This window comes from Emydura macquarii, unplaced genomic scaffold (assembly GCF_026122565.2).
Source record: "Emydura macquarii macquarii isolate MOO-44397 ecotype Brisbane River unplaced genomic scaffold, CSIRO-AGI_Emac_v2 contig_3671, whole genome shotgun sequence".
NCBI lineage: Eukaryota > Metazoa > Chordata > Testudines > Chelidae > Emydura > Emydura macquarii.
In genome coordinates, this window is record NW_027133808.1 from 4,223,137 (window position 1) to 4,236,425 (window position 13,289).

The 13,289-nt window shown below is 39.4% G+C and overlaps 1 protein-coding gene across 3 annotated transcripts in view; it reads right to left on the bottom strand.

Annotated features, from left to right (window-relative positions):
• TPP2 (tripeptidyl peptidase 2) overlaps positions 1-13,289 on the bottom strand; it is an 88,237-nt gene that overhangs the window by 9,480 nt on the left and 65,468 nt on the right. For all 3 annotated transcript variants that reach the window (XM_067536901.1, XM_067536902.1, XM_067536900.1), the window contains 4 exons: positions 4,983-5,134; positions 4,686-4,782; positions 1,809-1,939; positions 75-282 (listed from right to left, as the gene is read on the bottom strand). In XM_067536901.1, the coding sequence (XP_067393002.1) occupies positions 75-282; positions 1,809-1,939; positions 4,686-4,782; positions 4,983-5,134 (588 nt within the window). The remainder of the gene's footprint in view (positions 1-74; positions 283-1,808; positions 1,940-4,685; positions 4,783-4,982; positions 5,135-13,289) is intronic.

The window sequence follows — 13,289 nt, forward strand, 5'->3', positions numbered from 1 at the left end:
GTTTTAAATTCCATCACAAGAGACTAGGAAAAAACAAGGGTACAAAATACAGAATTTCTGCTTTTTCCTCTTACCTTGGAGTCAAAAAGATCAGTCCATTTTGTCGTTTCCCAGAAAGTCTCTGACAGAACACTCAAGCAGCTCTCTTGATCATCATCTTTACCTTCCGCATCACTTGAAACAGCCCCATCTTGGGCCTGCAGATGGAGAAGTTGGTCTGCTAGTGCGCTTCCTTTCCGACAAAGGGCATCCACTAAAGTAGACTTCTGTTTTTCCATATCACTACATTAAGAAGATGAACACAAATACAAGGGGCCCATTGCAGCTATTGGTTTTAATCAAGAGCCAATAATTAAATTTGACCTTAAAATCATAGTAAATTAAACAGTTGTTGATTAGTATTTATAACAGAAGTATAAGCGATTTTCAGCTACCCTCTTAAAATACAGTATTTTTGAAAATAAACTACTTGCTGTGAACCTAAAGTGGCTCAAAACGTGATGATATAGCATACATTTTGTGACAAAAATTCTATCCAAGCCTAGAGCTTCATGAACAACTATGAACTGCCCCTGGTATTTGAACAGATGTTCAATTCATATTTTAAGATTTTAACAAGAAGTCAGGATCCAGAAATATATTTGTTTAGTTATTGGTAGTATGGAAAGAGGGCCAAATCCACTGCTAGTGTAAGCAGACACTGACTGCAAAGGAATTACACCCACTTAAGCCAGCACTGAATTTGGTCTCAGTTTCAGATGTTAGAAGATCATTTGGTTGAATCTACCACAAAATGCTAAGAATGGAAATGATTAATTAATTCAGGAAATATAGAGTTATGTACTCCAAGCAACTAGGTTAATTATATAATTAACCAGGATCAATATGTAACTAAGCTACAAATTTATACCTCCTTTCACAGTCCCTAAACTTCAGATTTGATGCTCTTTGCTATTTCCCAGTCAAAACATCAGCATAATAGAAGGGGCTTTTGAAATGAAGAACAATTTAAAAAAATGTGGTGCATCATCATCTTTGAAGTGCTGACCTTCTACTGAAAACACTGACACTTCAAAAGAATGACAACGTGCTAATTATACAGAGAAAAAGATCATATTTGAATACAGATATAGCCATGGTTACCAGTCTTTCTTTCCTTACTCACTCTACAAAAGCTCTTTGTGGGCACCTCACGTTGACTTTATCAGACATGCACCATCGGGGTGCTGGAACAATTTTTATAATGGGGCGGCTGAGAGCCACTGAACCAAAACTGTAAATCTACCTCAAACCAGGGGGTGCAGCAGCAACCCTAGTTCCAGCACTTATGTGTACTATTCACTAGCATCTTGGAACAATCCTTCAAGACTGAATTTTGAGGGTGCCACCATACGCTGCACTCATTCCTATAGGAGTGCCATGCTATCCAAATACTATCAGTCCACTGAATATTCTGAATGTTTATCAACTTGATGAGAGTAAGCACAAAGCAAACTTTCCCACGTCACTTTGCCCACGTATCTCAGTTCTGATCTGAAAGCCATCCTTTGTAATTTTATCTGATCTCTTCTGAGCAAAAACAATTATAAGTTTTTTCCTGCATTCCGAAGTACACAAAACTCTAAAAATACTACTTGCAGTCAAGTCTGAACTCAAGTTTCAAACAATTACGTTTTACTTCATTATCATATTACAAATCTAGTTCTTCTGCTGTCAGAATCCTTTGGAACACTTGTATGTAGAAAAAGTAATTATGTCTATAGACTACAGAAATAGGATGCAAGAAAGAGTATTTACTGGTTAGGTACTTTTTTATAGTAGCTGCATCAGGCCTGGGATCAGTCTTCATTGCCAAATAAACTGCTAATGCTGTTTGGTCAATATGCGAGATGACAGTATTTGCAGCTTCAATAATTTCATCAAGTCTTTTCATTCGTTCCTAAATGAGAAGTTATAAACGAAAAATTTTAGTCTGGCAAAATGAAGTCACCCCATTTAACACTTCATATTATTAACATTACTGCAGACACAAGGGCATGGCAATACAAACAGTTTCTGAAGTTTATTCACTTATTTAACACTTCTATAGTCTTGACAGGATAGAGGTCATATTGTGCTTAGTGCCCTACAAATCCATATTTTAAAAGTCCTTGACACAAGCAGCTTACTATTTATTTTTTCCAGTAGTGCGTCTAAGCCCCAACAAGCATCATGTGGTCTGCATTGGTCAGAAAGGAAAGTATTTTTCCCCACCTCCAAGGTACTCTGGGTTTGTTTTTACTCCTTCCTCTGAAGCACAGCTTGCCATGGCTGGAAATGGGACACTGGTGCTCTGAGATGGTAAGAAAATTCTCTCAGATATCTGGCTGGTGGATTTAGCTCACATATTCAAAGTCAAACTGTCACTTTCAGGTTTGGGAAGGAATTTTCCCTCAGGTCAAATTGGCAGGGACCTTGGATTTTTTGACTCCTCTGCAGCCTGGGCATGGGTCACTTGCCAGGATCATCAGATGACTTGCCAAATCATTTCCCTGCTATTCATTGCCAGGCCTTGGTCTCGCCTATGCTTTGCCTGTGGCACACGACAGTTCAGTCTCTTGAGGACTGTAATACTTTAGTCTAATCCAGGTTATTGGGCTCAATACAGGGATAACTGGGTAGGGTTTAGTGGCCTATCATGTGCAGAAGATCAGATGATGATTTAGGTCTCTTCGGACCTTAAACTCTAAAATTTTAAGATAGTAAGATGGAGATCCCAGCTTCAAAAAGCTTGCAATCTAAATAAGCAAGACAGACAATGGAAGTGTCAATACTCATTTTACAGATGGCAAAGACCCAGTAGGGTCACACAAGCTATGTGACAGATCTGGAGCCTGATCCCAGATATCCCAAGTCACAGTACAGTGCCTCAAACCACAAGGCGAACCTTGCAATCTTAGCGACACAAGAATGATGAAGGGGGTTACAGACACCATCCAAATAACGGATTTGACCATGATTTGAGACAAGCCAGCTAGGGATATAGAATCCAGCCTTTCTACACATAAAAGGAGATTGCTTTGCTTCTCTGGTTCTGTTTAAAGTCTGAAATGGTGCATCCTGCAAAAGAAGGAATTAGCACCAAAGGAAGAGGAAGGAGATGGAATGTTAGGAGCTTACATTATCATGGTGATGAACATGAGATAGGTGAACAGAGAGAATCTGTGCAACAGCTACCTGGTACAGGAAGAGGAAGATAACACCATCTGCTAAGGACCTTAGCAGTGTACCTCTGAAAATGGAGGGTCAGCACTTATTCACTTGAAAAATATGTGAGCGGACGCTCCACCTCAAGAACAGTCTATCACATGAAGAAACCACCTGTAAGGACTTCATAGTTTATGACTAAGCTCCTTGACCTTTGGACTGGATCTCGGATAGCAACATAAATCACCATTGAGAGAACACATTGCTAGATTGTCCACTCCCAGAAAATGAAATTAACCATCCTTAAATCATAACTACCCTTAAATCATACTGTACTAAGTCTTGGGAATAAGATTTAATTTAAGTGAGAGACTGGGAAAAAACTTTGTTCAGCTGTGTTGATAATTAGAAGGAGGGAATCACTCTCCATCCTGCAGTCAGTATCAAATGATGTAGCAGGTTCCAACTGTATCCATCTGAAAGGATACTCAAGTGGAGCACAAGATGCCATCTGAGAAAGCTCTCCGAGGAACTAAGAGCCATAAATACCGAGTTCAATACCTGCTAAGCTCCTTAAAACAAAAAACAAAACAAAAAAACCTTTTATAAAACTGTTGTAGACTAAGCATTCACCTCTGAAGTACATTAAAGAACTTCTGTATTTGCATGCTTTTCAAATAGCTGCAGCGAGCAGCAAGACTGAAACACCTTCTCTTTTTAAAGAGTTCAACTTTAGACACAAACCTGGCCACAGTGATCCTGCATTCATGGACTCCAATCTTGATTATAGCTACTCATCTGAAGAAATAAGGCCCTGAAGCCTAAAAAACCTACAACTGGCACAAAATGCACCAACCTGTCTAGTTAGCAACACTGAGTACATGACCCCAGTGCTCTGGTTTCTGCAATGCCTCCCCAAGTCAAGATCACTGGGATTGGTCCTAGCTACTCAAGAGATTGTGATTATGGAGAAACGCAATCTCCCACACATCAGCCACGTTCCACTGGAAACATGAAACTGTCAGTCATCATGGGAAGCTCATGAATGCAGAAGGTAGAGCTATAACAGGAGAAAAAAATAAACTATGAAATTCACTCCCTCAGCGAATAAGCAACTATGGACTTCACTCCTTTCAGAACGAGATAGAAAACTCATTTCTTTTATTTTACTTTACCTCAGTAATTTTTTTCACAACCAGCTAATAAGCCAATCAAACTGTTTCTCTGATATGCTGAGAGCAAAGAAAGATGCTAAGCATGCACATTTATAGCCTTGAGAAGATGCACTGTTCTGTACAATGGTAAATGCTTTTGAATCTAAGTAAATTAAAAGTTTCTAGTTCACTGCACTCAGTATGGCCAGAACGGTCACTTCAAGAATAGACATCTGTGAAGAACAGTGAAGGAGAAATCTTCAGATTTAATCTGCTATTCCAAGATGAGATGTAGTGTAACTAATCAAATTATAAAAAAAAAACCCAACAAAAAACAGAACTCACCTTTTCAGAATCCAGTTGATGGAGTCTTGCAACATACAATGGAAGATGATTAGGAAAGGCTTCTTTCAATTCATTATATATGTCACTGGTGTCCAGCCTAGACAAAATAAAAGGGATGAAATGAATATGCCGCTTCTGCATGTTCTAATTAGGAGGCAATGCAAGTGAAAGACTGTTTTTCAGATATCACAAGCACAATTATCCCGGTTCTCAAACTTCCATTTCTCCTATAAATTATATGATTAACAAAATATAAAAGTTATGCTATGGCCTGTTAGGGAAACTACAAAGACATACTTAGTCATCCATTGTATCTTCAAGTCTCTTAAAGCTTCAGCAAATTCCTCCTTTACATCTTTTTCTTTTTCTGGTTCTCTTTCTTTCTCCTTGCTGCCATTCTTAGTCTTTGTTGGTGATGGTATCAGATGGTAATGAACAGTAATTACGTCCTAGCGGTAGAAAAAATTCATCAGCTACTTGGTGGAATGGAGTACCTTGCCATTCTTTTATCTTACACTGCAAAGAATGCTAAAACGATAGAGAGCATTTATATGCTTGTGGTGAAGGTGCATCCTGAGATCAAAGGATTAGTCTTTAGAATCCCAAAATGGTTCACCTTTCTCCGCTGGAGACACACCCAATTGCCCACCCCCATTGGATTTTTCCCAAGTTTTCAGAAATGGGCTTGTCACAAGGTGACTGGCCCCTGCAAGAAAGGAAGTGGGATCCAGTCAACTTGGACTGATTATAGGCTACCCCACTGGGCTTAAGGGAAGGCACCAGGGCCTTATAAAAGGGGAGACAGCTGGAGGTGGTTTGGAAGGTGCCTGCGGACATTGCAAGTAGGAAGAAGGTCCTGCAGATCACTGAGTCAGCAAAAGGAAGACATCTGCAGGAAAGGCCTGGGGAGAAAGGCCAAACTCCAGGCAAGAGGTTCTGGGAGAGCAGGAAGGCAGATCCTCAGGGAGGAGATTGGGGCAAAAGAAATGAATTTTAAAAAGAGGACAGACCCCCTCAGGGGGAGGAGCTGGGCCCAGTGAAACTGGAGTGAAGACTTCGTAGGTTTGACTTCCATTTTGAAAGACTTTGTGGTTAATAAGCTGGACCCCAGAGGGGGAATGTTTGAATATCTGAACTGTGTAGATTTAAAGGGCCCAGAGTGAAGGGGAAATTGAGGCAGGGTACAGCTGAGCCATGTTGGCCAGCAAGAAGCCACAGGGGCAGGTGCACAGTTTTAACATGGCTCAAACCATCAAATAGCCTCAATGTCTCTTAAAATAGGAGTTCTATTTTCTTTACCAAGATGACATTTTTGTATTCACATATTGTTAAAGGTAGTTATGGAGATGGGCTTCAGGAAAGCAGATAAACTGGGCAGAAAGGTAAAGGTATAATTAGGTAGAGCTCCTGTCTTTTAAAGTTTGGGGACAAAACATGTGAGTGAATAAGATTTGTGTGTGTGTGTGTGTGTGTGTGTGTGTAATTTTTAACAAAATGATGTATTAGTAAAGTCATCAACATGCCATAAGATTCCTAAGTATATCCCTTTGGATTCCCTGCAGTTTCTTCTAAGCTGCTACTACAGGACATTGCAGCTTAGTCTATGGTGTATTCATTTTCAGATAAAAAGCTAAACAGTAACATTCTTAATTTTTTTTCTATCTTCAAATATAGAAAGACTACAGTAATGTGGTTTATGAAGATATATCAATCTCCAGTCCAACATGCTATATATAGTCATCAAGGAGTGAAAAAAATCTCTACTGAAAGGACCAATGTTGATCTCAACAAGCAACTGTTTTGATACACACATTTTTCTTGTATAATTTAAATCCCATCTCTCCTACCCTCTCTATTCCTGAGTAAGACAGTGTTAGGTTTCAATACAGACCATCTCTAAGATACAATACAGTACGCACTATCAATTTTTTGCTTTTAACAAGGTTACTGTATTCATTTAAACAGCCTCCCCCAAAAAGAATATTAAATCTGAGTGTATAGACCCACTACATTATCACAATAATCTTGTGCTATAAATATCATGTAGGTCAAAAGCTTCATCTGATTGCTATATAAATATACTAACTGATTTCTATGAATTATTATGTTATCTGTTAAATTGCTGTAGCATGCACATGATCTAAAAATTTCACAAACTAAAACTAATTTTTACTTGAACTGAAGTACCACTTAATACTTTCTTAATGTATTCACATAAGTAAATTCTCTTTCAAGACTGTAGGTGGGATAGGTGAAATTCAACCTTATGTAGAAGGCCAGCAAATTTTAAGCTCTCAAAAAAGGAGCAAAATTTGTGAGAAAAGACATGAATACTAGCAATTGCTAAGTGTTAACCCTGGGATGACTGAACATACTACAAAACCCTCTAAACCTGCTGAAATAGAAAAATCATGTAAAACTCAAGATTTTAATTTAAGAATCAAAGATAAAGTCATCACTGATCCACCATAACAGTTTGCTATCAATATAATAGAAGAGTCATGACTTGATCTTACAGCTATTGAAAATATTTAGCAGTTACAATTTAGCTACAAAACTGACATTTGCAGTAAGAAGCATTCTTTAGTTTATATACAGTAACAATGTGTAATCCTAAGTAAAAATTCACAGTTAATAGTGAAACTGTCTTGACATAGCAAAGTATGAAACACAACTCAGGAGTATAAGTAATGAGACTGCTGCAACTCCTAACCGAAATGTGACAAGTGGAGCATAGTAATAAACACATTTAGTGGAGGATGTAGGCATTAAGATGTGGGTACGTGGCTGTGGCATGGTAATTAGAATGGAGGAAAAATGCTGCTTTGAAACAAACCATTAAAAAAACTAGGAAGCCAATTTCCTAAGAAAAACTGAAACTACAACAGAAACTTTAAGGTGGGTTTAAAAAACTTACTGAGCTTATTTCATTTTCAGTAAAATATTAAGAAGAGATTTCTAAAGGATTCTGTTAATATTTCAAGATGGCTTCATTCAAAGTCCTCTCAGGTCTCAACTGATAGTGTTCATGGAGATCCCGTACGTTCAACTGGGCTAAGGAAGTTTAAATGGTCCCTGCACTGTCAGGCCTTGTCTACATGAGAAAACTGTACCAATTTAAAGCCTTTTATACACTAGTTTAGTTAAATTGGCGCTACCCCCCTTATTTCCATTTAAAAGTGCCTTATATCAATATGAATTTTGTCCTGTAGACAAGGCCTCAGAAAGGCAATAAAATACTCATTCACTGCTCTCTGAACGAACAGGAGTGCCCCCTTCAGATTCCGCAAGAGTTACAAACTGTCACTGTTAATTATCAGCAGTGGTGATAAAATCTGGGACCGTTGCATCATAATGCAGGAGACTCTACATGATCTTAAGCTAAAAGTCTGCAGCAGGCTTATTGATTGCTATCTGTGGCTCAGGCTAGAAGGGTACAGAGTGCATCACTGAATGAGGTACATCAGAAACACCACCACGAAAGGTGAAGTAGCCATCCCCCCAATTGCCAATATTTAAAATGTTTTAAGGGACATAGAATGTGTGCACAAACCACTGACAGATGCATTTGAGATGACTTTTGATGTAAATATCACATATTAAGGTAGAGATTTTAGGCTCCTCTTACACCCTTTAGTTAACATAATACAGCAGAACAGACACTGAAGTCCTCTTTGTCACCAAGACAAAGAAGCAAGACACTCCAGCTTCCCAAGACAAAGAAGCAAGAGCATGGTTTATAGGACTATGGGCAGATGTTTGAGATAATCCCAGTCAACTGAAATTGCTGACAAGTATGCTTCTCCTAAGGGAGAAAACTAATAGCAAGAATCTGGGCTGTTTCTCCAAACTCTTCTGGCCAGAGGATGGGATAGTGAGTAAGTGATAGAGCTATTCAGATTTTTTTCAACTAACTGTAAATCCAATGAAAAATACATGTTTTGGGGCACGGAAAAATAAATTATTCAGCAATTCAGGTCAAATTTGACTAACAGTTTCTGCCAAAAATGGTTTTTTTTTTTTTGTTTTTGTTTTTTTAAAGTTAAAATGATCAAAACTGAACTATTTTGAAACAAAATGTTTCAACTTTCCATTTCCAAACAATTAAAAACAACAAAGAAGAACATAAACACCCCAAAATGAAACCAAAAACATTAAAAATTAGTTTTGGGTTGAACCAAGTGTTTTGATTGCCCCAAAATGAAATTTTCAGGTTTTTATTTTGGAGAGAAAAAAGGAAAAATTAACTAACTATTTGCTCAGGTCTAGTAGGCAACCAATTGCAATTCAGTTCCTTTTTCTTCCTCTATCAGTAGAGGTTAAGAAAGTCAGATGGTGGGCCTGAATCTGGGCTGTATATTCTTTGAGATGGGATTAAGTGAAGCCCCAATCTAACTACATGCAATCACAATGCATAAACTCACTAATATTAGTATTAATGATAATATTGGCTGTTCACTAGATTTCAGAGTTAACACATTCCTTAAGATAAGCATAAAAAGAGGACGTTCACACCTCTTTCCTTCAAGCATTTGTTTCTGCCATTAGTCTTTTTTTTGTTTTTTTGTTTTTTTTAAAAATAGACATGAATTCTACTGAAATTCTTTAGGGGTGATTGGTCCCCTCCCAACATCCAGGAGTACTGAGTTAGAACTAACTGGATTTCCTTAGACCAGGTCTACACTACAGACCTATACTATTACTACATTGGTCAGGGGTGTGAAAAATCCACACTCCTGAGTGATGTAGTTGTGACAACCTAACCCCCCCCCGTTAGACAGCACTTTGTGGACGGGAAAGCTTCTCCCATCAACATAGCTACCACCTCTTGGGGAGGTGGATTGACTATGCCGACAGAAGAAGCTGTGCGACTGTAATGCTGTATGTGAAGAATTTCTATCAACTTTAATCTTAACACTTCACAAAAAAAAAAAAAAAAAAAAAAAAAAAAAAGAATAGTGGCAGAAACAAATGCTTGAAGGAAATGAATTGACTGATTAGGACTAACAGCTATGACCCACATATTGAATAAACTTTTAAAAAGAAAGCACTCATTTAAAACTCTTACTCAAAGAACAAGAGCCACTGCTGGACAAACACTGCATTCCTATTTAGATAACGTTTTGGTTTTTTTTTAATTTATGTTATGCCACAGCAACTGAGTTACTATGGTATAGTGTAAAACTGCATTTAGACAATTAATATATTTCTTTCTATAGAAAAATGACCTTCAGAAAGGAAGTTTCTCAATGTGTAGCACTTACTCCCAGAGTTAAATGTCCCAGCTATTCTCATCCCTTATGGCAAATTAAGCAATATAACAATTTAATAAATTATTTATATTAGGGATGTAAAAATTCGTTTAATTAACTATCTGTTTAAACTTCTAAAATAGAACATTTAAACAGTTAAATGATTTAGCTCTGCCGAGCCCAGCGTGGTTCCCCCAGGCTTACTGAGCCACAGCTGGGCAGTTCTTCCTTGCCAGGAAACCACGCTGGGGTCAGCACCTCCCCCATTCTCCTAAGGGCAACATTTAAACTTATTAGTAAACGTTAAGACTACTGCTTACCATTTAAAGTTTACACACACACACAGACATGCACACACACATTACTTCACTTGCAATCAAAATACGGACAACTCTGGAGTGGAACTTGCTAAATTTGGACTACAAGTGGAAGAAATTGAGTTGTATGAGATACAAATCAAATATCTTAATGTCTGCTATGACTCAAAACCAACACTTAAGATCTGCCTTATCTTCAGGTTTTGGCCCCGTGTGTCAAATTTCAGTCTGAAGAAAAATATTTATTACCTGTATTAAATCATCTTTAAACAAGGATGTCACCAAATTTAATTACGACAGCATGCAGATATCATTAAAATAATAAGATGTAAACACCTATTCCACCATATTTTTAAATGTGTTATACACTCAACAAAAATGAAAGCGGAGCTCAGATGTCAGCTTCATGTCACAGGGAAGATTTGGTAGAGGAAGTAGAAGTGGGTGGCAACCTAGGCAGCAGTGACCATGAGATGGTCGAGTTCAGGATCCTGACAAAAGGAAGAAAGGAGAACAGCAGGATATGGACCATGGACTTCAGAAAAGCAGACTTTGACTCCCTCAGGGAGCTGATGGGTAGGCTCCCTTGGGAGGCTAATATGAGGAGGAAAGGAATCCAAGAGAGCTGGCTGTATTTTAAAGAAACCTTATTGAGGCACAGGAACAAACCATCCCGATGTGCAGAAAGAATAGCAAATATGGTAGACGTCCAGCTTGGCTTAACAAAGAAGTCTCTGGTGAACTTAAACACAAAAAAGAAGCTTACAAGAAGTGGAAGCTTGGTCAAATGACTAGGGAGTATTATAAAAATACTGCTCGAACATGCAGGAATGAAAGCAGGAAGGCCAAAGCACAACTGGAGTTGCAGCTAGCAAGGGACGTGAAAGGGAACAAGAAGGGTTTCTACAGGTATGTTGCCAGCAAGAGGAAGACTAGGGAAAGTGTGGGCCCTTCACAGAATGGGGGAGGCAACCTAGTGACAGAGGATGTGGAGAAAGCTGAGGTACTCAATGCCTTTTTTGCCTCTGTCTTCACAGACAAGGTCAGCTCCCAGCCTGCTGCACTGGGCGGCACAGAATGGGAAGGAGGTGAACATCCCGCAGTGCTGAAGAAACAGGTCCAAGACTATTTAGAAAGATTGGACATACATAAGTCCATGGGGCTGGATACAATGCACCCGAGGGTGCTGAGGGAGTTGGCTGATGTGATTTCAGAACCATTGGCTATTATCTTTGAAAGCTCATGGCAATTGGAGGAGGTCCCTGATGAATGGAAAAAAGCAAATATAGTGCACATCTTCAAGAAAGGGAGGAAAGAGGATCCGGGGAACTACAGACAGGTCAGCCTCACCTCAATCCCTGGAAAAATCATGGTCCTCAAGGAATCCATTTTAAGGCACTTGGAAGAGAGGAAGGTGATCAGCAACAGTCAATACGGATTCACCAAGGGAAAGTCATGCCTGACCAACCTGATTGCTTTCTATGAAGAGGTGACCTGCTCTGTGGATGTGGGGAAAGCGGTGGACGTGATATACCTTGACTTTAGCAAAGCTTTTGATACGATCTCTCACAGTATTTTTATCAGCAAGTTAAGGAAGTATGGGTTGGATGAATGGACTATAAAATGGATAGAGAACTGGCTAGAGCATAGGGCTTAACGAGTAGTGATCAATGGCTCCATGTCTAGCTGGCAGCCGGTCACAAGTGGAGTGCCCCAGGGGTCGGTGCTGGGGCTGGTTTTGTTCAACATCTTCATCAATGATCTGGAGGATGGGGTACATTGCACCCTCAGCAATTTTGGGGGGGGAATGGTAGATACCCTGGAAGGTAGGGATAGGATACAGAAGGACCTAAACAAACTGGAGGATTGGGCCAAAAGAAATCTGATGAGGTTCAATAAGAACAAGTGTAGAGTCCTGCACTTAGGACGGAAGAATCCCATGCACAGATATAGACTGGAGACCGATGAATTAGGCAGCAGTTCTGCAGAAAAGGACCTGGGGGTAACAGTGGATAAGAAGCTGGATATGAGTTAGCAGTGTGCCCTGGTGGCCAAGAAGGCTAATAGCATATTGGGATGCAGTAGTAGGAGCATTGCCAGCAGATCACGGGAAGTGATCATTCCCCTCTATTTGACATTGGTGAGGACACATTTGGAGTATTGTGTCCAGTTTTGGGCCTGCCACTACAAAAAGGATGTGGAGAATTTAGAAAGAGTCCAGTGGAGGGCAACAAAAATGATTAGGGGGCTGGAGCACAAGACTTATGAGGAGAGGCTGAAGGAACTAGGTCTGTTCGGTCTACAGAAGAGAAGAATGAGGTGGGATTTGATAGCAGCCTCCAACTACCTGAAAGGGGGTTCCAGGGAGGATGGAGCTAGGCTGTTCTCAGTGGTGGTAGATGACAGAACAAGGAGCAATGGTCTCAAGTTGGGGGGGGCGGGGGTGTCTAGGTTGGACATTAGGAAAAAGTTTTTCACTAGGAGGGTGGTGAAGCACTGGAATGGGTTACCTAGGGAGGTGGTGGAATCTCCATCTTTAGAGGTTTTTAAGCTGTGGCTTGACAAAACCCTCGCTGGGATTATTTAGCTGAGGTTAGTCCTGCTCTGAGCAGGGGGTTGGACTAGATGACCTCCTGAGGTCCCTTCCAACTCTATGATTCTATGTGGTTTTTTAGTCCCATTCTCTTTTCTCATTTGTACATCTACTCTCCCGTTCATATCTGTCAAATTAGACAAAGCTTTTCAGAACAGAGACTTTAATTATACATCACTCTGAGATGGCCAGGCACATAATTACAAATAAAAATTCACCATCACAATTTTCACAAGAAATGCTCCAGGAGCACATGCATACACACACAGCTGGCTTACTAAAACAAGCCATTATCAGCTTTAAAATTCAAGCAACTTATTTAACATGGCATATTTCCATTGCACAGGACCTCTTTCTAGACCATTTGAAATGTATTCAATTTCTTATAAAGACACCAGCTGAATTTGCAAATAGTAAACGGGTCTCAGAAAAAGAAAATATA